The 27,007-nt window shown below is 48.5% G+C and overlaps 1 protein-coding gene across 2 annotated transcripts in view; it reads right to left on the reverse strand.

Annotated features, from left to right (window-relative positions):
- Nucleotides 1–27,007, reverse strand: part of MARCHF4 (membrane associated ring-CH-type finger 4) — a 175,045-nt gene that overhangs the window by 17,314 nt on the left and 130,724 nt on the right. The window contains exons 2-3 of one of the 2 annotated variants that reach the window (XM_030581006.1): nucleotides 24,504–24,659; nucleotides 8,918–9,110 (exon numbers count right to left, since the gene is read on the reverse strand). In XM_030581006.1, coding sequence (XP_030436866.1) covers nucleotides 8,918–9,110; nucleotides 24,504–24,659 — 349 coding nt within the window. Of the gene's footprint in view, nucleotides 1–8,917; nucleotides 9,111–24,497; nucleotides 24,660–27,007 lie in introns of both variants that reach the window. The other variant, XM_030581005.1, reaches the window with a different exon arrangement.

Raw genomic sequence — 27,007 nt, forward strand, 5'->3', positions numbered from 1 at the left:
AACACCACTCCCCTCTTGAGCTGCTCAGGTGATTTTCTTCCCCAGCCTGGGTTGCTCTCTCATTAGCTGGCAACACTCTTTGTTTTTTAACAGGAGATTATGGCCAGGCCTCCTGAACCCACATGCCACTTTAATCCACAAACACTGACTTTCCCTAATTGCGCCTTGACAGGGAGGCAGATGACCCCTCCTGAATTGCCATTTAATTAATGGTCAGGTGCCTCTCAGGATGTGTGGATGAGTTCCAAGCTGCCACTCACTCTCCTCATCAGCTTGAGACCCAAGGAGACTCACTCCGGCTATTTTTATATGATTATATCCCTATCTATATCTATCTGTATGCACCCATGATAATCCCTCTCCACCTCTGCTCTCCGGAACTCCCACTCCTCCTTTCGCTGCCTCCAGGGGTGCAAAGCACCCCAGGAACTGACTGCATTCCCCTTGCAATCACATCTCAGCTCCTTATCTCTCTCTCTCACTTGTTAAAGTGAAGTTTATTGGATAAGAATGTGATGGGAGCCCTGTGTCTTTTGGGGAAATATGGAGTCAAGGAGGTGACAATCAGCCACGTCCCGAGGTAGACACAGGGACACACTCTGCTTCTTGCAGGGTCTCTTAACAGGGAGAGGCAAGAATTTATCCCTTATGCCACAGGAGCCAAATGCACAGTTCTCCGGCTAATCAGGTTGGGGTAGGATTAGTACTTGGATGGGAGATCACCAAGGCAAAAATGCAGGTAAAAGGTGGATGGGGCTTCAGTAGGTGGCACTCTTCTTTTGAAGGTTATACCAATCAATGGTCTTGTCTGATGCTCGGAGCTACAAGTCCAGCCCACTTGTGTTACCTAAAGATCAGTAGGGGCGTGGTCTTCTCCTGTCCTGGCCTCACTCCAACTCAGGAGAGGACATCTGCTGACTTGAGAGTCCCCCAGATGTTCAGCTGGACGAGACACTCTTCACCTGCTGTTAAACACTTGTGTTCCTGGTGAAGAGCAGAGATAGGTTACTCCATATGTGGCTGCATTTCAGTGGTGAGTGAAGGGATCCTAACTGGTGTGTGGCAAGGTGAAGCTACGTGCATTTCCTATCTGCGGATGAAAGGTTCTAGAGAGGTGCAGGAAATTGGAATCCATTACTGTATTGCAAATACGACACCACATCCCTGGGTGGGGCGAGGGCAGCAATGATTGAACCTGGCATCTCAACACACGAGCATCTGCTGCTTGAGCTAACAAACTCAGTCAGCCATGCCTATAGCAGGTTGTTCTACCTCGGTGTGCCCCACGCCTGCCCAACCCAAAGGGAGACAATGCCCCACACTGAGTGGGCATGGCTTACACAAAGATTAGCCCTTCAAACTGGCTGGCCAACCTGCATGCACCAATCCCACATTTGCCCAGGGAGCTGAGGAAATTGCTCATACAAGCTAAACAGACGTTCTGAGCATTTGGCCCACCATCCCCAGTTCCACATTGTGAAGGCCATTGATCGTTATAACCTTCAAGAGAAGAGCGCCACCTGCTGAAGCCCCTCCACCTCTTACCTGCGTAACCCTATAGCCACATAAATAGCCATGAAATCCTGCCCATGCACTGCCTTGTGTGCCACATGACTGGCCAGCCAAGGGTTTGGGGCTTAGTAGAGAGGAGACCAGACAGAGCTAAGGAGTCTGAATGACATGCCGACAGCATAGAATCATAGAAGATTAGGGTTTGAAAAAGACCTCATCTAGTCCAACCCCCTGCTCAAAGCAGGACCAACACCAACTAAATCATCCCAGCCAGGGCTTTGACAACTCTGATCTTAAAAACCTTTAAGGATGGAGAGTTCACCACCTCCCTATGGAACCCATTCCAGTGCTTCACCACCCTCCTAGTGAAATAGTTTTTCCTAATAGCCAACCTAGACCTCCCCCACTGCAGCTTGAGACCCTTACTCCTTGTTCTGTCATCTACCGCCACCGCGAACAGCCGAGCTCCATCCTCTTTGGAACCCCCCTTCAGGTAGTTGAAGGCTGCTATCAAATGCCCCCTCACTCATCTCTTCTACAGACTAACAAGCCCAGGTCCCTTAGCCTCTCTTCGTAAGTCATGTGCCCCAGCCCTCTAATCATTTTTGTTGCCCTCCACTGGACTCTCTCCAATTCGTCCACATCCCTTCTGTAGAGGGGAGGCATTGAAGAGGTGCTCATCTGGCGTAGAAGAGTTGGCAGCATTCAGGTGCTGTGCAGACTGGTGCTGTATCCAGCTGTGGAACTCCACACACACAGATATGAGAGAAGCCCTGTGGCCTACACAGCAAGAGCTCTGCAGCCACTACTGCCCTTTGGTGTTCCGGGCAGCGGCAGGCTGTTTGTACGTGGATGGACTGAGAACCTAGAACAGTTCTAAACTGGAGGCTGGGACGACACAGGTCTATGGCTTTTGAAGGAATCTATGGACAACACTGTACCGACACAAGAATCGGTAGGAACTGCTGGGGAATTTTGTTCCCAGAATTCTGCTGTATAATAAATATTTCATGTTTCAAAATGTAACCACTCTTTCACTGGGAAAATGCAGGAGGAGACCAAGAACAGTCGCCATTTACGTAGGACCTACAGTGCAATGTTTTGCCAGCCAGCAGAGGGTGCATACATTAAAAATGCAGTGCACCGATACGCACTGCAGTTGCCAATGTGACCATTCACTGTCGTGCACAAAGGTGCTAATCAAGGATTGGGCCCCTCACAAGCTAAGGTCCTGGCACACAACAAAAAAGACCGTCCCTACTCCGAAGAGCAGATGCTGTTCAGGTTCTTACTGTGCCCACCACGGTGCCATCTGAGCACCCACCTTGGAGACGTGGTTGTTCATACACTGGGAAGAAAATGGGGTGGGGGAGATCAGAAATTGCCTAGCGGTGATGGAGAAGCCATAAAATGCCAAAGGCAATGTGGTGTCCAGCTATTCCGATAGCCCTGGGCACTGCATTCATGCTCATGATGCAGGGAGCATTGTTATTCCTGATTTTGCAGAGGGGGAAACTGAGGCACAGAGCAGGGCAGTAACAGGCTTAAAGTCACACAGGGAGTCTGGGGCAAAGGCAGAAACAGAACCTAGCTCTCTCGAGTCCCACTTTAGTGTCTGAATCACAAGGTCATCCTTTCCCTGGAGGGGCAGAAGCCTGTGCATGAACTGGAGAGCCATACAAACGAGTGTATATATGTAAACAAGGCCAGGGTGCCCTGCAGGAATCACTGCCTAGGATTTCCCCTAGCCACACCTCCGTCCTGCCATGTGGACAGGGGCAAGGGGCAGCTCACTGCAGATTGCTCCGTTGAAGCTGTTTGCCCTCAGCAGCCCCTAGCTGGAGCTGCACATGGGACAAGGAAACCCAGGAAGCCGCAAGCCGCAGCGGAGATCGCTAGCAGGCAGGCAGTGGGCATTCCATGGGAGACGTCAGTAGTGCTGGGTGAAGAAACTGGTGGGCCCTAGGTTTGACGTGTGTTAGGATGGACAGGCTGGGTAGGCAGTAAGAAGCAGGACCCAGGAAGTCCGGATTATGCAGAAGCCTCGCTATGAGTCTGTGCGCGGAGCACCCATCTCAGTAGCATCAATTCTCTTAACAAAGAACTGGACAGTCACCGTGTGCGTCTGGGTCACCATTCCATGGACAGATAAGGACGAAGGTCGACGGCACTGGAGCAGGGAGTACGTTTCACCTCACTTCCCTTCGATAGCAGGACCGGGGCAGAAGCTAAACAAAGTGGGTCAAATTCTCATCCCAGCTAGACTGGGGCAGCCTCATTGAAAACAACAGGGTTACAACAGAAAAGACTGTGGCTGGGTGCATTTACAGCGAGAGACACACAATTCTCAGCATAGGCCTCACTGGTCACTTGGTTCAACTCAGGGGCAAAACATGGCCCAGGCCCAGGCTCATATGGTAGAGGCCCATCCCCTAAGCTCCAGAGGTCCCTGGTTCAATCCTGCCTGACGTCAGCCAGGGTCTGTCAGCATTATAGTTGCACAGATTAACCATTGTTCTGCTGGAAATGAAAACCCACCGCCCCAGGGATTTCTGTCATGGTCAAATTCCTGTACAACTGGCAGGCAAAAGGTTAAGGAATTAGCAGCAGCAACTTTGAGGGGTGCTAGGAAGGCAAAGGCTGCTCTTCCACTGGATGTTATCGCCTAAAGCTGACAGCTTTGATTACAAGTGACATCAGCGGTGATGCAAAGGGGGACTCTCCACAAAAGGCGAGGAGACATCAAGCCCAAATCCTTAAAAACAATCAAAACTTAAGTTCCTGGTCCATCAATGATCAGCTCGCTTTGTTCTCCACTGACCACAGGGAAATACTTATCTCCCATTCACAGATGAGCTAATCAGTTTCCCTCAGGTTTTCAGCCTTATCACAGCCACGATAATCATGTTACCGACACCAGCTGAGCTAGGGCTTTCCACTTCCATCAACAGCCAAGAAGGCGCACAAGCCAGATCCTCACAGACCAGGGTTCCTCCTCCTTCTCTGACTCCCCAAACCAGGATGGGAGGACATCATGATCTGCCACCATGCTCAGATGGTTGCTTTCTCTTGCATCCCACTTCTCCTTTTTTTGGTGATTTCCCTGATCTCCCTCGGGAAAGTGGAGAGCAACGCGTGTGATGAGTTAAACTAGCTCCCATTCTCTGCCAGCACATGGCTGAGAAGGGTAATGAACGGAACAGGCCCAGGTTAATTGCTGGAGGAAATCCCATGACACCAATGGTGGGATGAGCCTGGCACTAGTTTTGGGCAAGTCTGTCAGGTTGGGATATGCCCTGGGAGGGCACTGCTGGTAGGAAGTGTGGGGGTCATACACACTGCCCAGGCACTGCTGGTGGGGGGATCATACATGCTGACTAAGCCCAGGCACAATGGGGCTGTGTGCAGAGCATACGGCCCGTAACTCCCTCACTGGCACAAGGTTTGTCTGACTCTTCTCCTTGACTTTTCAAAAGGGGCATTTTTATCTGCAGAACTCCCGTTAGCATCAGGTAGTGCTCCATCCAGGGCAGCCTTCCACCCATCCCCAGGGAAAAATTGATTGATCCTGGCGAGGGAGGTTAGTCTTTGCCCTGCTCCTTCTCACTCCCTGGCAGTTTCCATCGCGTTTGGACAATGACAAAGCAGAGCCACTGATTATGCTCAAGACTGTTTGTCTCCAGTCCCCCAACCTGCATCTCTGTTATCTGACTGCCTGTGTGTACATCTGAAACACAGGAGCACGTTCCGAGCCTGACCGCAATAACAGAGAGGCGTTGGGCTGGATCTTGCCTCCATCATACCATCTCCTGCTGCCACAAATATCAGGGCTGTGGCTCTGCAGGCACTAGAATGAGTCTTTAAGCTTCTCCACCTCAGGAAGTACCTTATGGGGAACAGGAGGTGAAGATCCTGGTATCTCCACTCTCTGAGCACTGAAAGACCACGAGACGTTCACAGTCATGTTATTTCAGACCCAGGAACAGATCCCCGAGGTGCAGATCTTGCCTTCATCATCAGCCTGAGCTGGGAGGGCCTAGCCCAGGGTACATGCACTATGTGCGGAGGCCATGCTCTTGTTCTGTGCATCCCAGTGCACGTGGGACTTGCAGGGGGTGGAGAAGGTGGGACGGGTGAATCTGCTGCCATGCACGTCCCCCAGCCATTCCCTGCATTGAAATGGGGACAGGAGCAACTGCAACTTTGAGGCCTGATGGTGGATAGCCATATGCTGCTGCAGCAGCCAGCTGAGCTGAATGGTCTCACTCAATAGTGAGAGGATATAGTATAGAAGGATTCTACTCACATCGGCTGGAGTGTGGCTTTTTTGGGCTCTGGGGCCCTGTTTAAAGCCCTAGCAGAAACAGACATGGCCCTTCCTGTGACTGCATAGGCCTCTTGCTTTAGCGCCGCTGAATGAAGCCACAGACTTCACTGCCGTCCTGGGAAAGTGACTTTAGTGCTCCACTGTGTGAAGCCCTTTATCCCCGTGCCCCCAAACTGCCCTAACCCTGACCTCAAGGGACCAGCACCATGACTGAAGAGGGCAGTTCTAGGGCCCTGGCCCATTCAGACCTTAGAGTGCCAAACATGACAATTGCAATGGAGTGTGTCCCTCTCTCTTCCCTCGTAGTGCTTTGCTGGGTATTTCCCTGGCATCGAGATGTCTCATTGGTACCACAGCTTCTGCTTCCCTGGAGCTGCCACCTAATTCTGTAACCTCTCCTGGCTCTCACTCTGAACCAGCTATGTCCTATTTGCTGCTTGGTCTGACTCTGCCACCTCTTAGCCCCGTTGTTAATTTCTTACTACAGTATTTAAGTTCTTCTGAGCAAAGCAATCTGGGACTCCCTGTCACTCTTCACCTTGACCTCAGCTTCCTTCCCAAAGCCAGAAAGTCAGGGCATTTGCACTCAGACTTTCGTCTTTCCTTGCAGATCCGCCTCGTTTGGCAGCTGCAGCTGTGCATCTTTGCCTGGATTCATTCTGACCTCAACCCCTCCTCTTTACCCCCTGGTTCATGCCTTCGTTGCTTCCCTTTTTGACTGCTGAAGGTCAGCCTCTTCTGGTCTTCATGAGTCCCATGGTCTGGAGTCACTGAGCCATTCGGACTAAACTCTGACTCCAGGACGTAGGACCGTGTCATGGAACAGGGTGGGCCTGGTGCCAGGCCTTAGCCCCTTAAGGCAGGGTTGTGGGAATTTTAGTTGCCAGCATGTGTCTGAGAGGAGACTCGTGACAGGCTTGGGAGTGCAGGAGACAGCTCTTGACTCAGTCTGGGAGAGACCTGGTATACCGACTGCCAGCAGGGTAACTGCCTGAGGGAGGGGCAGGGGCCCAGGTGCCACCGTGAGATTGGGAACAGCCAAGTGGACTATGGTGAGCCCAGGAACAAGACCAGCAGAAAATCTTCCTAGGGAGCACCGGGGAAAGACCATCAAGGATGTGGGAGGGGCCCAGATGCAGGTGAAAGCTTTGCTGATTTCTATTAATAAGCCTGGCCCCAGAAAGGAAGATTTTCATGACCGACCTGTTGTGCAGTGTTTGCTTGATCAAAGGAAGGGAAACTGAGGCACAGCAGCACATCCAGATGAAGGTACAGAGACTCTCTGATGCCATCTCCGCAGGCATCCACCTTGAAACTGCCTTCCTGGGACTAGCTACTGTGTAGAAAACTTGGTCTGTCCTCTCCTTGAGCTGATAACCACCTACTTTTTCGCCTTTTAGCCACTTGCTCTCCCTTTCCCAGGTGCTTCACTTCCAGGCCTAGTCCCTCGCTGGCCCTTCCTTGCACTTTACCATTGGCTGGGTCACTTTCCATTATGCTGCTCAGTCACCCTGTACCCGTCTCCCTTCACCTCATCTAGTTTCCCCTTAAAGCCACGTCCATGTCTCTCTTGTGAATGTCTCTCTCTCTGTGTATGCTGTGCACTAATGCATCACACCATAGCAAAATTACATCAGGGATCAGGGCCATCCCCGGACATAGCAACCGGGCATAGCACTTGCCTGTTAGTTGCATGCAGAGGTGAAAGTAAGCGGGTATGCCCCAGGACGGTGTACCGGCAAGAGTCGGTGTGCTGTACCTGGGGGGCCGGCTTCCCCAGGTGGCAATTTAAAGGGCCTGGGGCTCCCAGCAGCGGCAGCCAGGGGTTCCAGAAGTGGTTTAAAGGGCCCGGGGCGGTAGCAGTGGCTGAGCCCTGGGCCCTTTAAACCGCTGCCAGAGCCCCCGGCTGCCGCTGCTACCCCGGCAGGGGAAGGGAGGGCGCTTACTGGTACAGGGCAGCTGTGTGAACCCTCCACCTGCCTGCAGTGTTGGGGGCCTGCCAAAAACAGCCCCCGCAGCCTGTGTCCCTGCCCCCTGGCCCTCTGTCCAGGGCAGGTGCAGGGTCCGCAGCTCCCTACAGCTGACTGCACAGCTTATCATGGCCCAGCTGCGGCTTTGAGGCCCTCCCCTCGGCCGGAGCTGGGTCAGGGAGAGCCACACAAGCAGCTGTAGTGAGCCGGTGCGGAGTTGCGGACCCTGTACCTCCACCTGCCCTTGGCTAGGCAGGAAGCCTAGGGGATAGGGACACGGGACGGGGGCTGCTCTCAGCCCCCCTGCACCATGGGCAGAGGGCAGGTCTGCGTGGCTCCCACAACTGCTCGGGTTCCCCGGTTGGGCTCCACGCTGGCCTGGCTGGGGAGGTGGGGCCTTGGGGGGGAGGAGGAGGGGCAGGGGGCAGGGTCCGGCCCATTCACTTTCAAGAAGTGGGAGGGCTATGCCCCCCCCCCATCCTGCCCAGTTCTGGTGCCTCTGAGCCAGATTGCAGTGGGGAGCCCCAGACCCTCCACCTGCCCTGGATAGCATATCCCGGGCAGATAAAGGGTCTGGGACTCCCCACAGCAGCTCCCCAAGCTCTGGCTTCCCGCCTGGCCAGGGGGGTGAAGCCTCATGGCGAAGAGGAGCAGCAGGAGGTGGGGATCCTGCATGTACCCCACTTTTACCTTTTGAAAAAGTGTTCACCCCAATTCCGGGGGTGAAAAGAGTGTTTCCTCTACCTCGTGCTCAGTGATAACACGTTTCTCAGTCAGCCCAGTGCGCTCAGATTCCTTACACAGCTGAAAAATAAATGCCCTGTTACTGTGTAAGCAGCTGCATTTTACAGCCTTGGACCCTCACTGCATTTGCCCATGGGATATTCCAGATCCCACACCATCCCAGAAATGGAAAATACCTCAAGGTTGATGAGATCTTCAGAACCGGGTTATTTCTGTAAAGAGGGTGCAGTAAATGGCCAAGGGGGCTGTATCCAAACAGATCTGTATAGCAGCCAGGCCCATTCTCCGCGTGCCATCTCCTGCTCCTTCCCGTGGAGGGAGCCAGCGGGCTGCATCCCCTTGCCTGCGAAATTCATTCACCCACCTATACAGACAATGTCCATGAAGCCATACATTCCATAGCAGATCTGGAAGAGCAGGTCCTGGCGCTGCCATTTGGCGGAAGGACTGAAGGTCGACCAGATGAGCCACGAGATACTGGCGATCAGGAAGAGAGAACCCAAGATGGCTGCTGCGATCTGAACTTTCTCAATGACTGTCAGAGAGATGGCCTGCCACTGCAAGGGGAGGAAGGGATGGGAGGAAGGGGAAACAACATTCAGGGACAAAAAGAGAGGGAAGGAGGGGGAAAAGACAGGAGATTAGTTCTGCGGTGAATACCAGCATTGAAACACTCACACGGTGGCTTCCCAGCCCAAAGTGCTTTACAACTCGACAGACAAACACTACACATGGATCACTTCCCCCACCACTGACATGCAGCCACCGCTGGGATGGAGCACAGCAGCTGTTTACAAGAGCACAACCATGTTCTGCATTTTGGATCTGAAAGCGAAGAAGACTCCTGTATCCAACTGATGCTGCAAAGGGAACCTAGAGAGGCAGAAGACAAATACCCGAGATGGACTTTGGCCAGACGCTGAGGGTAACTAACAGCCCCTGCTCTCATGTCAAGTACAGTGGTATGAAGATTTGGGGGAATCTGTATGTACAATTTATGAATTCTGGTTGATATTATCAAGCTGTTACTATGAAGGTTGCTGTATCATGGAATGTATAAAATGTAGGCTCCACCACGGGCTGAGATGGCTTGTTGCATGCACCCCCTGGGATGGGGACAATGGAGCATAGTTAACCTTAATGACTGTACTGTGACCACACCATGGGTATGCGAAGGAGGGTGGCTGAAGCTAAGAGAACTAGTTTCCCCCAGCCCCTCAACAGCCAGCTGGAGGTTGGAGAGTGGAAAATTGCCAGCATCAGAACAAAGGAACCAGGTGTTGTTGTTGGGATATATCAATGCGAGAGAGGAAGCGACGAGTATACTTTTGTAGTAGAGAGGCCCTGTTTAACTGTGAGGTCAGAAAATGACAGCTGGGGTGGAGAGGGATCCATGCTTCAGAAGAGACGTCCTGAAGCTGCAGAGGAAGGTTCCTGAGCACCCCAGAGGGCTCTCCCCTGGCCCAAAGATCTCTCCACAAGGGTGAGGAAACAGGCAGAGAAATGCATAAAGGCATGGCTATTATTTTGTCTAGCACTGTATCTCTCTCGTGCTGTTATGTAAAGAGCAATGGTGTTTTAAAACACTGTGCAAAGTCTGTGCGTTGTGTGTTACATGTATCACACGCCCTTGAGAAGTTACCCTGTGGACCCGGAATACCCGCATGGCTGGAATTCTGGGAAAGAGTTTATTTAAATTACACTGAATTCTGAGGTGTCAGCAACGGTCTCAGGGGCTACGTAGTTGACTGGCAGAGGTCTCAACTCCCAGGAACGGGTGCTAGACAGAGGAAGGGCATCCCAAGAGTATGGCTAGAGACCCCAAGGTAGGGGGAGTGCATGGACTCTGTTCAGCCTCCGGAGGCTGAAAGCACACCCCACATTTGGAGCCCCGCAGAGTAGTCTGGTGAATGTCCTAGAGGGGGCACTTGACTTGATCTGTAACAAGTGGGACATTAACGACTCCATGCCTTAGGATCTCCAGTTTATACATCATCCAGAAGCAGGAACTCTGGAGGCAGGGCGTCCCTGTCACCATGTTGGGGTGTTGGTGCTGTACTGACTCTGGAGAGCATGCTGCCAAAGGCATCACCAGCACTGATTCTTGTAGTACTTACCTATTTCTTGGAGGCCTCCCATCCAAGCAGCTCTGTGCTACTTCACTTGTGAAATCTGACAGGATCACAGTGGAAGGTGAGGTCTTGCTGCAGGCTATGCATGCCTCACAAAACACTTTACAAATAATACATGGCAAGGTTCCCTTTTCATCAGGGGTCTGAAACATTTGTGCTGCATTAGAAGGTGAACAGCAGAACTTCTTCTAACGCAACCCCCCATCTGTATGTATTGTGTGAAGCAATTTGACATAGAATTGGAAGGTTATCTAGTCCAGTCCCCTGCACTCATGGCAGGACTAAGTATTACCTGGCCTACCCCTGACAGGTGTTTGTCCTACCTGCTCTTAAAAATCCCCAATGATGGAGATTCCACAACCTCCCTAGGCAATTTATTCCAGTGCTTAACCACCCTGACAATTAGAAAGTTTTTCTTAATGTCCAACCTAAACCTCCGTTGCTGCAATTTAAGCCCATTGCTTCTTGTCGTATCCTCAGAGGTTAAGAAAAACCATTTTTCTTCCTGCTCCTTGTAACAACCTTTTACGTACTTGAGAACTGTTATCACATCCCCTCTCAGTCTTCTCTTTTCCAGACTAAACAAACCCATTTTTGTCAATCTTCCCTCACAGGCCATGTTTTCTAGACCTTTAATCATTTTTGTTGCTCTTCTCTGGACTCTCTCCAATTTGTCCACATCCTTCCTGAAATGTGGCACCCAGAACTGGACACAATACTCCACTTGAGGCCTAATCAGCGTGAAGTAGAGTGGAAGAATTACTTCTCGTGTCTTGCTTACAACACTCCTGCTAATACATCCCAGAACGATGTTTGCAACAGTGTTACACCATTGACTCATATTTAGCTGTGGTCCATTATGACCCCCAGATCCCTTTCCGCAGTACTTTTTCCTAGGCAATCATTGCCCATTTCATATGTGTGCAACTAACTGTTCCTTCCTAAGTGGAATACTTTGCATTTGCCATTATTGAATTTCATCCTATTTACTCAAACCATTTCTCCAGTTTGTCCAGATCATTTTGAAATATAATCCTATCCTCCAAAGCACTTGCAACTCCTCCCAGCTTGGTATCACCTGCAAACTTTATAAGTGTACTCTCTATGCCATTGTCTAAATCATTGATGAAGATATTGAACAGAACCAGACCCAGAACCAATCCCTGTGGGACCCCATTCATTATGCCCTTCAAGCATGACTGTGAACCACTGATAACTACTGTCTGGGAAAGGTTCTCCAACCAGTTTTGCACCCACCTTATAGTTGCTCCATCTAGGTTGCATTTCCCTAATTTGTTTTGAGAAGGTCATCTGAAACAGTATCAAAAGCTTTACTAAAGTCAAGAAATACATCTACCGCTTCCCCCCATCCACAAGGCTTGTTACCCTGTCAAAGAAAGCTAACAGGTTGGTTTGACATGATTTGACAAATCCATTCTGACTGTTACTTATTACCTTATTATATTCTAGATGTTTGCAAATTGATTGCTTAATTATTTGCTCCATTGTCTTTCTGGACACAGAAGTTAAGCTGACTGGTCTGTAATTCTCTGGGTTGTCCTTACTTCCTTTTTTATAGAGGGGCACTATATTTGCCCTTCTCCATTCCTCTGGAATCTCTCCCGTCTTCCATGACTTTTCAAAAATAATCGCTAGTGGCTCAGATATCTCCTAGGTCAGCTCCTTGAGTATTCTAGGACGCATTTCATCAGGCCCTGGTGACTGGAAGACATCTAATTTGTCCAAGTAATTTTTAACTTGTTCTTTTTCTATTTTAGCCTCTTCTGTTCCTTCCTCATTTTCACTGGCATTCGCTACGTTAAACATCCAATCACCACCGACCTTCTTGGTGAAAACAGAAACAAAAAAAGTCATTAAGCACCTCTGCCATTTCCAAATTTTCTGTTATTGTCTTTCTCCCCTCATTGAGTAATGGGCCTACCCTGTCCTTGGTCTTCCTCTTGCTTCTAACGTATTTGTAGAATGTTTTCTTGTTACCCTTTATGTCTCTAACTAATTTGATCTCGTTTTGTGCCTTGGCCTTTCTAATTTTGTCCCTACATACTTGTGTTATTTGTTCATATTCATTCTTAGTAATTTGAGCTAGTTTCCACTTTTTGTTGGACTCTTTTTTGATTTTTAGATCATTAAGCCAGGGGGGTCTCTTGCCATACTGCCTATCTTTCCTATGCAGTGGAATTGTTTGCTCTTGTGCCCTTAATAATGTCTCTTTGAAAAACTGCCAACTGTCTTCTGTTATTTTTCCCCTTAGACTTGCTTCCCATGGGACCTTACCTACCAACTCCCTGAGTTCGCTGAAGTCAGCCTTCTTGAAATCCATTGTCTTTATTTTGCTGTTCTCCCTCCTACCATTCCTTAGAATCATGAACTCTCTCATTTCATTATCACTTTTGCCCAAGCTGCCTTCCACTTTCAGATTCTCAACCAGTTCCTCCCTATTTGTCAAAATCAAATCTAGAACAGCCTCTCCTCTAGTAGCTTTCTCCATCTTCTGAAATAAAAAAATTGTCTCCAACACATTCCAAGAACTTGTTAGATAACCTGTGCCCTGCTGTGATATTTCCCCAATGGTTGTCTGGGTGGTTGAAGTGCTCCATCACCCCCAAGTCCTGTGCTTTGGATGATTTTGTTTGCTGTTTGTCCTCATCCACCTCTTCATCTTGGTTTGGTGCTCTGTAGTAAACTACTACCATGACATCACCCTTGTTTCTTACCCCTTTTATCCTTACCCAGAAACTTTCAACAAAGTCTGTCTCTTATTTCCATCTCAACCTCAATCCAAGCGTATGCATTTTTAATATAAGGCAACACCTCCTCCTTTTTTCCCTGCCTATCCTTCCTGAGCAAGCAGTACTCCTCTGTACAAATATTCCACTCATGTCTATTATCCCACCAAGTCTCTGTGATGCCAACTATGTTACAAAGAATCCTGTGGCACCTTATAGACTAACAGACGTTTTGGGAGCTTTCGTGGGTGAATTCCCACTTCCTCAGATGCATGTAACGGAAATATCCAGGGGCAGGTATATATATGTGTGCTAGCAAGCAAGCTAGAGATAACGAGGTCAGTTCAATCAGGGAGGATGAGGCCCTGTTCTAGCAGTTGAGGTGTGAAAACCAAGAGAGGAGAAACTGGTTCTGTAATTGGCAAGCCATTCACAGTCTTTGTTCAATCCTGAGCTGATGGTGTCAAATTTGCAGATGAACTGAAGCTCAGCAGTTTCTCTTTGAAGTCTGGTCCTGAAGTTTTTTTGCTGCAGGATGGCCACCTTAAGGTCTGCTATAGTGTGGCCAGGGAGGTTGAAGTGCTCTCCTACAGGTTTTTGTATATTGCCATTCCTAATGTCTGATTTGTGTCCATTTATCCTTTTCCGTAGAGACTGTCCAGTTTGGCCGATGTACATAGCAGAGGGGCATTGCTGGCATATGATGGCGTATATTACATTGGTGGATGTGCAGGTGAATGAACCAGTGATGGTGTGGCTGATCTGGTTAGGTCCTGTGATGGTGTCGCTGGTGTAGATATGTGGGCAGAGTTGGCATCGAGGTTTGTTGCATGGATTGGTTCCTGAGCTAGAGTTATTATGGTGTGGTGTGCAGTTACTGGTGAGAATATGATTCAGGTTGGCAGGTTGTCTGTGGGCCAGGATTGGCCTGCCACCCAAGGCCTGTGAAAGTGTGGGATCATTGTCCAGGATGGGTTGTAGATCCTTGATGATGCATTGGAGGGGTTTTAGCTGGGGGCTGTATGTGATGGCCAGTGGAGTCCTGTTGGTTTCTCTCTTGGGTTTGTCTTGCAGTAGGAGGCTTCTGGGTACATGTCTGGCTCTGTTGATCTGTTTCCTTATTTCCTCATGCAGGTATTGTAGTTTTGAGAATGCTTGGTGGAGATTTTGTAGGTACAACAGAGCCAGACGTGTACCCATCTGCAAATCTGACACCATCAGCTCAGGATTGAACAAAGACTGTGAATGGCTTGCCAATTACAGAACCAGTTTCTCCTCTCTTGGTTTTCACACCTCAACTGCTAGAACAGGGCCTCATCCTCCCTGATTGAACTGACCTCGTTATCTCTAGCTTGCTTGCTAGCACACATATATATACCTGCCCCTGGATATTTCCATTACATGCATCTGAGGAAGTGGGTATTCACCCACGAAAGCTCCCAAAACGTCTGTTAGTCTATAAGGTGCCACAGGATTCTTTGCTGCTTTTACAGATTCAGACTAACACGGCTACCCTCTGATACTTGACAACTATGTTACAGTCGTGTTTATTTACTAGCATTTCGAGTTCTTCCTTATTCCCCATACTTACATTAGTATGCAGACATCTAAGATACTGATTTGATTCTCCCCTCGCTGCCATTGTTATGTCTCGCCTTTATCTCTGCTATAATAGCCCATGCTCCCCCCAAATTCCAAACCTTCTCCCAGGTCTCCATGTTCTCGACTTACCTGTGGGCTTTGGTCACCAGCCCCCTTCGAACCTAGTTTAAAGCCCTCCTCACTAGGTTAGCCAGTCTGTATCCAAATATGCTCTTCCCCTTCCTCGATAGGTGGACCCCATCTCTGCTTAGCAGTCCTTCTTCCTAGAACAGCATCCCATGTTCAAGGAAGCCAAAGCCCTCGTGGCAACACCATCCTCGCAGTCAGGCATTCATCTCCAGGATGCATCTGTCTCTGTCTGGGCCCCTACCCTTCACCCGAAGGATTGAAAAGAACACCGCCTGCACTCCAAACTCTTTCACCCTTACTCCCAGAGCCCTGTAGTCACTTCTGATCTCCTGAGGGTCATACCTCGCAGTATCAGTAGTGCCACATGGATGAGTAGCAGGGGGTAGTAGTCAGAAGGCTGGATGATCCTCGACCATCCCTCTGTAACGTTTCAGATACAGGCCCCTGGCAGGCAGCATACCTCCCAGGAAGCCATGTCTAGGCGACAGATGGGTGCCTCCGTCCCCTTTAGAAGAGAGTCACCAACCACTACTACTCTGCGTTTCCTCCTGAGAGCGGTGGCTGTGGTCCTCCCAGCCTTGGGGGTACATGGCTTTTCCTCCTCCTAGGAGGAGAATACTAGACGCCACATTACAAATATCGCTAGGGCCAGATTCTGATGCAGGACACTGCTATAAATCCACATTAGAGCCACTGACTTCAATGGAGCTACTAGAATTTACACTGGTGTAGCTCACAGCAGCATCCTACTGCTCCAGCGTAAGATCGAATGTTGAAATTGCCAGCTGCTTCCTTGAGTTATCTAATGAGACTCAGGGTCAGGGTCCCAGGGGAGGCTATCTCTCACACACACACACACTAAATAGCCTGCAGAGATGTATTCTCTACTCCCTGCTCTGAGGTAGACAGACTAGACTGAGGCCTGAGATACAGGTCCATGAAGCATCAGTGGAATTTGCAGTGGCGTAAGTGAGTGTAGAGTTCTGTTATAAAGGAAACGGAGCAGCCGGAATTCAGCACTTGGCAGGAACATTGGGACTGATGGATGTCTGATCTTTAAGAATTAGTGCACCTGAATGAGGCTGTATTGACAATGCTGGAGAGTCAAAGGTATCTGCAGAACGGAGACCAGCACCGCAGGGCCACCTTCCCCCATCCAGGGCCACATGCCAACCAACGCCATCCCTAGCTATCACCAAGGGGGAGAGGGGCGGTCGGTCATCCTGGCCCATTTAATGCTGGGCTCCTCTGCTGAGTCAGCTGTGAAGATTTTTCTGCTGGGGACACCTGCCCACTGGGCATTGCACTGAGATCTACCAACTCACTTCACATATGCCAGTAAATGGTAATTGCTTTTGGTCACTGATGCCCCTGGGCTGAATTTGCACCCATGACCTAGAAGTGAAGTTATGTTCCATTACCAGCCCCCTAAGCCAGGTGTGCGCCCTGCAAAAGAATGTCTTTTAAATGTCAGTTGTCCAGAGGTTAAAAACAGCTCACGCCGAAATCCAGATCACTCAGTCGAGAGAAAGACTGGATGGCTCTGGAGGCTAGAATATCTCTCCCTCTGCTACTAGAGGTCACTGGTTCGCCTCTGGCACTGAGAGCCAGCAACCAAACTTTGCTGTCATCTCTTAGCTGTCTGGTGCTAACCAAAGTGAGTTGGATAGTGTCCAGGGGCGGCTCCAGGCATCAGCACACCAAGCGTGTGCTTGGGGCGGCAAGCCACTGGGGGTACTCTGCCAGTCGCCACGAGGGCGGCAGGCAGGCTGCCTTCAGCGGCGTGCCTGCGGGAGGACTGCTGAAGCCGCGGGACCAGCGGACCCTCCGCAGGCAGGCCGCCGAAGGTAGCCTGCCTGCCGTGCTTGGGGTGGCAAAATGCCTAGAGCCGCCCCTGATAGCGTTAGGTCATCAGGGCAAAGAGTCTCTATGCAGAAGATAGAGCTTCCTTAGGGGCTGGTCCCAGGTTCGTGTCTTTGACCTTGCCTTCCCTAACCCAGAGCAGCATGTGCATTTAAAAACCCACCCAAAGTCCCAAACAATAACAGCCCTACCAAAACAAAACACACCAGTGAAAACACAGTTCTCCCACAGGAGAGAGGAGGAGAAAAAGAACCAGTCACATGAAAGAGAGAGAGGTTAGTCACATCATTTAATGCTCGGTTGGAAGATGTTCAGATACCAAGGTGATGAGGACAGGCTGAGGACTTCTAGAGAATCATCAGCTATTCTCCTCCTCCACTCAGCACTGCCTGGCTCCATTCCTACAGTAAAACCAATGGCTGTGCAGAATTAACTCATTTGTGATATGCTCCCTGCAGCTCAGGGTTACAGGTCAGCAGTGGGGAAACTTGTATGGCTGCTCTCTGTTGTGCGGCTAGCAGGAATGCTTCCTTCTCCTGGGCTGTCTAGTTGGCACTGTTCACCAGCACTAAACTCATGCATGCAATTGTGAGAAAACAATTAAGTCGGAACTAGAATAAAACCATGTCTGTAGTCTGTTTGGTGCCTAGATGATAACTCTTTCCATTCCACTAGGATCTCCTGAGGTATAACTTCCTGTTGAGTAAAGCTCTTCAGATGATCCCAGGACCCGTACCATTAAGAGCAGACGTATGAGCTCTGCTGAAACAGAAAGCATCACCCTTGCAAACTCCCAGTTCACTGTTTTTCACAGGATGCTGAGGCACAATTATACAAGGGATGGCCAAAGTGCCACACTCATTGGAAAACACACTCTTCTCCCTTAAATCAAAGGCCTCCTCTTTCAAACACCATCCCCTCACTAATCTACACTGACAACCAACCTAGACAGTAAGGCAAAGTTCGGATTGTGTTTTCACTCTTAATATTTGTTCCATTGTTTTACTGAAATTACAAAACCTTCAGATCCAAAATACCTCTGAATGTTAATATCAGATCCAGAGCTGAAATTTTTATTTAATCTCAATGTAAACTGGCCAGGAAGGTGGCAGGCTGAGACTACTACCTACTATACCAACCAATATTATCTTCCTGCTCCCTCTCCTCCTTGCCCCTCATTTATCTCATTCATCATCTTTTGTACAGTGTCCCAACCCCACGTTATGTGCTTCAGGCAGAGACTGTTTTCCTGTTAAAACAGCAAAGAGTCCGGTGGCACCTTATAGACTAACAGATGTTTTGGAGCATGAGCTTTCGTGGGTGAATACCCACTTCGTCAGATGACATGCATCCGACGAACTGGGTATTCACCCACGAAAGCTCATGCTCCAAAACGTCTGTTAGTCTATAAAGTGCCACAGGATCCTTTGCTACTTTTACAGATCCAGACTAACATGGCTACCCTTCTGATACTGTTTTCCTGTTGCGAGTCTGTACAGCATCAAGTACAATGTGGCCCTGATCTCTGCCGGTGTCCAATGCTATTGCCACTGCAGTACGAATTAAATGATATTAATGCTTAGTCTCTTAAGCGCTGACTTTTATTTCTCTCCAGGGATGCTCCATTCTGAGGCCTTACCCCCATTCTGCCCCTCCCCCTAGGCCTCCGCCCGCCATCCGGTCACTGCTCTCTGCTCTCCCTCAGACCACTCTCCCAGCCATCAAACAGCTGATCGGCATGGCCCCATTAAACAGCTGTGGCTGGTGGGTGCTGAGCACCCACATTTTTTCCACATTTTTATAAACAAGAGTTAGGGAGAGCAGAATCAGGCCATATAATTAGCCAAAGAAAATCTATACGCCTCTAACAGAGAACGTTGCTTCCTAGAAAGGATTTTCTATTTCCTGCACCAAGCTCTCCCACCCCAGCCTCTGCCAGTTTAGTTTATTACAGGATTTGACAAGTTTCTTTATAATGAAGAGGATCCAGGGCCTCACTATTGAACAGATCCATTTTCAGATTCCGAGAGAAATACAAATAGTTTGAGATTTTCCTGGAGATACACAGCTGGTCATTTACAGCACTTCTGATCTCCTGTAAGACCTGCAGAAATCATGTTACTGCTCTCCCAGGGCCTCTGTAACCCTCCTTCTGCAGCTTGTGATGGGTGTTTTCTTTTCTGGTTCTTTAGTGAATGTGATGACGAGCTGTTTGCCACAGAGGCAGTAACTCCTTTGCGGCTCTCCTTGCCACTTCCAGCAATCTCATCACTGTTGGGTTTTTGCCCAGGAGTTAGGTCTGGGGTTGGGAGACTCCTGGGTTTCAGCCACATTTGATATGGATGCAGTAGCCCTGACGAAGGGCAGGCATTGAGCAAATATTCATTTACTCCAGTGGTGTTACTTCTGAATTACACTAGTGCCAGTGAGAGGAGAATCAGGACCAGAATCTTAATTGGAACACTCCCAAAATGTTCCGGTGTTCTGAACAGGGGGTCGGTCGACCCATTATGCAGAGGGGGCACCAGAGACATTTGTGGCTGGATTTTAACTTCTCCAAAGCTCAGGAGCTTTTGGATGTGAGAGTTTGGTTCTGACCCATTTTATTTTTTGCTAAAAACAAAGAGTCTGATTCTGCTCTTAGATACAATTAATGTAAATCAGAAGTGACTCCCCTGAGACAAAGGAGTTATACAGCAGTGTAAATGAGAGCAGAATCAGGCTCCACAACTAACCACCTTGGGGATGCCTGATGTAGCAGATATGTAGCGCAAAACATGCCCGCAATGCCGCCCTATGTTTCACATACCCTGTGTATTCAGACCTTGTAGACACTAGAGATCCCATCCACAATATAACCCAGCAGAAATGTTGCAATAGACCCCAGTAGGGAACGGATTAAAGCTACCTGCTAGTCCTAGGGTTGCTTTACCCGTCACTGGAGGTTACCAAGTTCAGGGATGTGAGGGTAACAGGCCACCCAGCAACTCTGAGCTCCTGGAAGCGCCTCTGTTGCTCACTGACTAAGCAGCTACCACCTGGCAGGCTGGCTTGGAGACTTGAGCTTCATTGTCTCTGACTTTAATCCCCTGGGCTTGGCAGGTTTGCAGCTTTCGTTGCTCTAAGGCATTCTCACTAAACGCTGGGAAATCCCAGTGGCCACTGCCAGAGGGGTCATTTAAAAGCGGTGCCTACAAGATGCTGTCTGATAGGGAAGCATCATAGCAGCTCAGAGGTTGTAAGGAATCTGGTAAATTAAAAAAGAGCTCTGCTCCCTTGCTGTAGCTTTTTTGCCCCAACATAACTCTCCACATGTGCATACCCTCCATGCAGGTCTCCCATCCAAGTACACACACATTGAAATACATTGAGTACACCGTGCAATTCAACATATACTCTGAGTACATACAGTATGCAATGAAAAACACACACAGGAGATGCTGAAATACACATGCACACAAATGCAAAATACACTCACCGATTTGATACGATCTTGGCCATGGGAAAACATAGGACCTGCAGGTAGCCTAAGACTATGTCTGGGTTTAAAATGGGCCCAGGTGATTTGGGATGTTGGTAGTGGGCCATGAGGATATGCCACCTCCAGGTCACTGGTTCAAATCCATCCCAGTGATCAAAAGCCATTTCATTTGGTGGCCTGTGTGAAATGAGTGGGAGGATCTCAGTCTAGTCCTAATGGACCGATGTCCAAAACTGGCATCTCAGCAGAGAGGCCAAGGACAAAATGGGCTCTGGGGACTAAACTCTCTCAGCCAGAGCAGTGGACCCTCCAGGTCAAAATTGATGCATATTGGCAGGGTAGTGAGAGCTCACATTGTCACTGCCTATGTTATGCCTGTTCTCTGGATAAACAGAGGACTTCAGATCTCCCTGGCTTTCTACAGAATTGTACCTAAACACTGAAGCTTAGGAAAGTCAGAGCTTTAAACTAAGGACAAAGGCATCTAAAATTCCAGATAGCAATTAGCCTGCACAAATCAACAGCTGTAGTGATTGTTCTTGTTCTTCTACTGTATGGCCCATTCATGTGTATGTAGGCCTCTGTGTGCATGAAATCAGGTATGGACCTCAATATTTGGGCTTGTGTGTACATCTATGTGAGTGACTATTTGAATGTGTATCTGTTTTATGGGGGTATGACAGAGTGTATGTTGCTATGTAGTGATGTGTATGTATTTCAGGGCTAGTGGGATGTATATGTGAGTATGCATTGTATATATAGTTCTTTGGGCCTTCAGTTGTGAACACATCTCCTCTGTCTTGACAGGGGGTTAGACTAGATGACCCTTGTGGTCCCTTCTAACCCTATGATATATTGTATTTATTTAATTCAAATTGCTCCTATTTATAAGCAAAAAGTCTCAATGTTTCCAGCATGTTTGTGAAGTCCAAACAAACACTTGGACGCCTCACATTCCACTTTCCTTTGCGATCATTTCACACAGGTCTAAGCTCTGTTATTTTCTTGCCATCGCCTGGCCATTTTTTATGTTCATGGCAACAGCTGCCTAGAGTTTAATAAGGCCAGGTTTTCAAAGAGCTTCTGAAAAAGTGCAGTGTTTCTGAAGCTTGGGGAATGGGCACTTGTCTCTTTCACTTCAAAGAAGCGACTCCAATTTACACCAGCTGAGGATCCGAGTCTACATCTTTAACTTGTGGTTCTGAGCTTTACAGAGTACTTGGAGATCCTCAGAGGAAAGGTACTACCACAATGTCAGCACAAAACGTTAGTATCTGTGTTGTTACAGGACCCTAACATCAGCCTCTGATCTGAGATACCTGCAACACTCAGGCACTTGCAAAACAGCTTTAAAAAATACCGTACAGTTTTGTCCAAGTCCTCCTCCTTGAGTTTCAGTCTGCACCAAGGTATCTGAGCCACGAAATTAAACTTCTGGGGCTCTGGGTTTGTGCTGAAAGTGCTGACAACCTGAGTCCAATGCGTGTAAAACTCAAGTGTCAGAAGCTGTGCTGAGCCATGGAGCAAGGAGAACTCCTTCCAGGGTGGAATTCACTCCTGTAATGTCCACACGAGTTTCATGTACTTATTTAAATCCCTCTTAAATCCTAGGGATCATTTCTGCTTTCCCTTGGAAGTTAGTGGCAAAAATTCCCACCAGTGCTAGCCCACAGGGGGTGCTATGCAGGACTATCCCTCCCCCCATACTAAAACAGGCACGTTCTGATCATAAAAAGCAATTAGGGGACCCCAAACAGTCGCTTAGTCTGCTTATGCCCAGTGCCGGCTCCGATTCCCGCGTTCAACAGCAGCAGGATTTGATCGACCTAGCTGAGACTCAGTGGTGCTGAGGGCATGGTGGGACCCTGTTCGCAGGAGTCAGTTTCCCTCCTAATGATGCTGAGAGGCCATTTACATGACCCGATCTAGAACCAGTAAAACTAGGCAAAACCTCAGAAGCAAACGCCGAAGGGAATGGAACCCTTCTGGTTCCAAAATGCTGGGCTTGGTAGGTCCTCTGCCCTGTGCTAGAGCCACAAGGCCCTTGTTCAATGTGGTGTCCCACACTGACTAGACAAGTGCACTGGACATTGTCATAAACAGATAGCTAAGGGTTAATGTCTCTTTTAACTGTAAAGGGTTAACAAACAGGGACCCAAACACCTGACCAGAGGACCAATCAGGAAACAAGATACTTTCAAATCTTGGTGGAGGGAAGCCTTTGTTTGTGTTTTTGGGTTTGGTTTTGTTCTCTCTCGGCTCTGAGAGTGATCACACGTACCTACAGGCTCTCTAATCTTCTATTCCAATTTTGTGAGTACAAATGTAGAAAGGCGGTATAGTCTTTTTATTTGTTTTCCTTTATTTGCAATTGTGTAGTTTTTGCTGGAAGTATTTTAAATTGTATTTGCTGGGGTGGAGGCTTCTTTTTAGTTTCTATAAGTTGACAGACCCTGTAACTTTTTACCATCTAAATTGCAGAGATAGACCTTTTACTTTTTCTTTCTTTTTATTAAAAGTTTTGCTTTTAAGACCTGTCTGATTTTTTCCCCCTTGTTGAGGCTCAAGGGAATTGAGTCTGTACTTAACAGGGAAGGAGAAGGGAGGGGAAGGGCGGAATCCCTTTGTTTTAGATTCACGGAGCTTGAATCTGGATTGCCTCTGGGGGAAGATATCATTCCTCTCTGTGTGGTGATTCAAGGAGTTGAATCACGGTGATCTCCTAGTGTACCCAGGGCGGGAAAGAGCTGGGAGGAAGAAAGGAGGGGGAAGGGAAATGGTTTATTCCCCTTTGTTGTGAGACTCAAGGAATTTGGGTCTTGGGGTCCCCAGGGAAGGTACTGGGGGAGACCAGAGTCTATCAGGCGCTCTACTCTAAGTCCTGATTGGTGGTAGCCTATCAGATCTAAGCTGGTAATTAAGCTTAGGGGAATTCATGCTAGTACCCATATTTTGGACGCTAAGGTCCAGATTTGGGAATTATACTATGACAGACATGCACCCGCCAGCAGTAGAATAGCGACACAGACTAGCCCTTGAAGAAGAACTATTAATACCTTGCTCTGATGCGGTGCCTGGCATCGGAGACACTCCAAGGGGGGTAGCAACTTGCCAACCTCTGGGCACTGTCCAAATATGAAGCCACTGACAACCATAACCCCCATATTGCAGATGGAGAAGCTGCAGCATGGAGAAACTAATCTCGCCTCACAGTAGGCTGAGGGAGAACTAGGACCGGAATCCAGGTCTCTCGAGTATTAGTCATGTGTTCAAAGTACGTTGCCTCCTCACAGTTAGATTTGGAGGCAATGCACTCAGGGAAACGTCTATCTCCGGAGGCTCACCAGAGCTCATGAAATCTGAGGAAAGGAAGTGCAATTTTCCACTGCTTTTTACAATCATTTAGACCTGGGCAAAGTGGATATCAAAGCTACCATTCGTATCTGGTTGTGATGGACACCTAGCTCATACAGCACAAGGCGCAGGCCGGTGAGACCTCAAGTCTGCAGTGATGGGCTCCAATACCCCCGATGGCATGCAAACCAGAAGTGGGTAAAGGGCCTACTGGGGACCAGAGCAGGCAAGCTTGGGCTGTGGGGGGTGGGACTAGTGGTTAAGGTGCAACTCTGAAGACCCAGGTTCAACTCCCCACTCTACCACAGCCTTCCTGTGTGACCTTGGGGAAGTTACTTGGCCTCTCTCAGCTTTCTTTCCCCAGCTGTAAAATGGGGATAAATAGCCCTGCCTTACCTCACAGAGGATTTGTGAGGTGCTCAAATGCTACAGCAATGAGGGTTTGCTAAGTATGCTAGGCCGAGAAGAATGGATGCTGGAGAGGCCAGGGGGCAGCAAGAACAGATTCCTGGGGGGGCTGAACCAGCCCTCCTCCACTTTGTAAAGAGTCCATCCATACATCCCTCTATGCAGCGTAGGGAGAGCCACACAGACCTACTGATAACAGAAAAGAAAACTTTGAAATGTGTCTACTACCTTTACCTGCAGAGGGTTCTTTGTGCTTATGGCAATGACGTGATACTTGTAGTAACACAGCTCGCAGCTCCAGCAGCCTCTCTCGCTGATCCATTTGATCAGACAAGGCTGGTGTGTGCATTTCACCGATCCATCGCATCGACATGGGCTCAACAACTCCCCCTGGAAAGAGACAGACAGATGGTCAGCAAGGGTTACCTCCTCCAAACAGGTCTGAAGGCAGCTCAGCAAGGCGTGTCGGCTGCGGTTCCCCTTTGCAATCAAAGAGTCTTGGCTCAGGAGTTTTGGCCAAAGTAGTCCATTATTAGTTCTTTGATTGGTTTTATTTTATTAATGAAGTTCCCTGCTGTTGAAATGTGCTGGACAGACTGCCCTGGAGACTGATGGCCTATTTAAACACAATGCAAACTTATCCATATTGCCCTTCCAAGGAGCCTCAATCCTGGGAGGGGATCAATTTCTGTTGTCCATTCAGTCCTTGATCTATCTGCCGGGACTGCCAGTGTGGGGTCTAATTAGTGCTGGATATGGTGGTGGTTCTGGTAAAGTGGACACTGGCCCCTGGACTGAGACCAGCATCAGTTCATGGCACATGGACCACCGAAGACAGTAAATGATTACCAGAGACAGATCCAAACCAAAGTCCCCATTGCAAATTTTCAAAATTTGAACCCAAATCAAAATTTTGTGGAGTGGGCCCATCTCTGGTCACTCCCCATTTGTACTCATAGCCTGCAGGGGAAAGGGTTTCAAAATTCCATTACCAATGCAGTCCAACAGGACAGCTCATTCGAAAACCCAGACATCAGACAACTCGTGGATCCGGCTACTTCCACACTTGGAACAAACAAGATGGAAGCCGAGATTATGGCCTGACACACAATCTACGTACTGGCCAATTCCCAAGCACGGAATACCTTCCTTGGGTCATCCAATTTTTTCAGGCACACAACTTAAATGGGGTTGCCAAGGAAATGTATTATTTTGAACCATTTGAAAGGGATCAGCCCCACCCTCCACATAGCTTGGTAAATTCACCACTAGATCCATAACTTAGCAGCTTACTTCATCCAGTTGTTAGAGGGAAGGCATTAAATTGTAAGCGCCACCTCTGACCTTTTAAAAGTCACATTTTGAACTCCTGCTCGACGTTTAGCTTTCTTCAGAGGGTTAAAGGCTTTTTTAAAAGGCAGGATTAGCTTGTCTCCTGGAAGACAGGGAAAAGCTGAGTTGCATCTCTCAGTCATGCCCCAACACAAGAGGTATGACTTGAGGCTTTCTATTAAGGACCAAGATTTACCACCATCCTCCACGGACCTGTTGGTCTCTCCTCTTTTATTACTGTATGTACACAGCAGAAAGGCTGAGATGGCAATATGAGACTAGGACACAGACAAGTCTTCTATCCCCGGTCACATCTTTGTCCCACTTTAAAGGCCAGGTTCCACTCCCATTGAAGTTCAATGTAAAAAACTTCCACGGGTTTCATAAGATCAGGTGCAAAGGCCCCCTGGAGGTTGGGAGCAGAGCTGGCAAGAGTGATACTTGTTTTTATGAAGTGCCAAAATGTTAATCACTTCATTCAGCTCCATTATGTGACCCAGAAATGTCATTTTCCATGAAATTTCAGCAACCTGGTTGTTTACACTACAAAGGCAGGCTGGATTTTGACTGTCACTGGCTTTCATTACAAATTGAATATCATGCAAACGGAGGTTAGAATTTAGAAATTTACAGAATTGCGGTTTTCACTTGGAAATAGGTCACTTCCTTCATGAAGACCTGCCTATGGTAGAGCAAAATTGTGAAAGAGAGGTGTGGCAGGGGAGGGAAAGCAGTAGCACCCATTTTCAAGAATTCAGACTAGCTGTACAAACTTCAGCGAGAAGTTTGGGCATGTGGCTTTGCTGTGAATGTTTTCATTCCTCCTGATGAGAGATCTGCTTGGCTGACGTGTGGACTGGCCTTCTCCAACAAAAAACCAAAACCCTACCAACACAAAAACCACTCAGTGACATGCACAATTCTCCCCCTGGGGCGAGGATGAGCGAGAGAGAGAAGGAACCACACCAGGCAGTTTAGTCATATCATTTAATGTTGCTTAACAACTGGAACGCACTCAGATACTAAGGTGATGAGAGTGGTATAAGAACCAATGAAAACTAGAACTGAATAGAGATAATCTCTCCCCAGGTTAAGTTAAGAGCTCAGAATGCATTTACATCCTTAAATTTGATCTCCACTTTCCAGAGGTGAAGGAATGTGAACCAGCCTAGAAAAAACTCCTCTCAGACTGGTAAATCTATCCAGAGAGAGCTACTGTCACTTGTGAGAATTCAGTGAAAAATTCTGAGTACGAAGCCCCCTAATTTCTTTATTTTTGCAAATCCAGCAAAAACCTGATTCATTCCTAGCTTCTCCAAAGCAGTATGAATGATGATGTTTTGGGGGTTGGTGCACAGCTGTTTTTACATATGGCTAGGCCCAGTTCTGTACTCAGCAGGTGTTCA

The sequence above is a fragment of the Gopherus evgoodei genome, chromosome 11 (assembly GCF_007399415.2).
Source record: "Gopherus evgoodei ecotype Sinaloan lineage chromosome 11, rGopEvg1_v1.p, whole genome shotgun sequence".
In the NCBI taxonomy this organism is placed as follows: Eukaryota; Metazoa; Chordata; order Testudines; family Testudinidae; genus Gopherus; species Gopherus evgoodei.